Source organism: Entamoeba invadens (assembly GCF_000330505.1).
Source record: "Entamoeba invadens IP1 unplaced genomic scaffold scaff_1105074724883, whole genome shotgun sequence".
NCBI classification, from domain to species: domain Eukaryota; phylum Evosea; order Mastigamoebida; family Endamoebidae; genus Entamoeba; species Entamoeba invadens.
The window spans coordinates 1-1,236 of record NW_004440094.1 but is presented as its reverse complement, the minus strand read 5'-3'; the positions used below and the strand labels follow the sequence as shown (position 1 = coordinate 1,236).

At 32.4% G+C, this 1,236-nt stretch overlaps 1 protein-coding gene across 1 annotated transcript; it reads right to left on the bottom strand.

The window, feature by feature from the left end:
• Positions 1–79: 79 nt before the first annotated feature.
• Positions 80–1,066, bottom strand: EIN_394730 (hypothetical protein; the record flags this gene model as incomplete). Its single annotated transcript, XM_004253542.1, has 1 exon — positions 80–1,066. A coding segment is annotated over one exon (987 nt), but the record flags the coding sequence as incomplete, so codon positions are not given.
• Between the last annotated feature and the right edge of the window lie 170 nt (positions 1,067–1,236).

Sequence of the window (1,236 nt, the reverse complement as noted above, 5' to 3'; positions counted from 1 at the left end):
TAAAATAATTCATGTCAACCAGAGGAATGCATAAAGGCGTGTGTTTCACATATGAAATAGCGACTGGGACATAGTATACTGGCAGTGTGCAATTTCCATTTGTGATGTCTGTGGAAGTGCTTTGTAGTGAAGGAGAAGAGTTTATTGGCTGTAATTTCTTGTTAATTTCGACGCTAATATTTTCATCTATTTCTTCTTCTTTTTCTTGGTCTTCATCTTCATCATCGCAGACCATTGACTTATCTTCATTGTTAACCACATTGTCTACAGTTGACTCAGTTATTGTTGTCGTTACACCTTTGTTCATTTTGTAGCTAATAATTTCCTTTTCATAGTCTTCAAGTGTCACACGTTTAATGTTAGAGTATTGCTTGTTGTATTTCAGAGGGATGTCACCAAGAAATATTGCCGTGTCGCTTTTCCGAGTTTTGCTTTTGAATTTCATTGCATTAAAACTTTTTGAAAAGAAGTGAAGACCACATTCTCCGTCATCTGCTTCAGTTTCACATCTCATTTTCAATTCAAAATCAGACTTCTCAATGTTATACGATGGTATAAGTAACAGTCTAACACTTGACAGCTTATTTGGATCCTTTGCTGTTCGTGTTCGTCTTTCACTCTGATTTTCTGATGGGAAAAACGTCTTAATTTTGTAATTCATGAAGTTCATTAAATACAACAATTTGTCGTTGTTGTTCATCTCTTCAACTCCTTTGCTTTCTGATATAGTGACACACTCTGATGTATTAATTAATGAACTTTTCTTTATTGGAAATCCCTTCGAGTCAAAAACAATGTTTGAGTTTTCAACATAATATTTTTCGTTGGAGTCGTAAACTAATTTGCCCTGCTTATCGAAGATGTTTGCAATTTCAAAGCGTGCAGCCATCTTTTGGTTTCTTCTCTTTTTGTTGAGGATAATAAAAGAATACTTCTTTTTCATTGCCAAATAACTGAGACAAGAATGAATGTAAAAGTATTTGGAATCTGTAGAATCCCGTTTCAATTTTGCGTTCTTTTCTTTGTTGTCTTGGTGGCATGTGCTTGATGTGCTTGAATGACTCATTGTTTGGATTGTTGAGATATTGATACTATATATAGTGAATATATTTTAATTATTTAAAATAAACAATGTTTATTTAAAACACTCCAATTGGGCGTTTTAGTTTAGGTTCAATCGTGTTTGATTAAATCATCAATAAACTATATTTTATAAATAATTTATTTATTAAATAT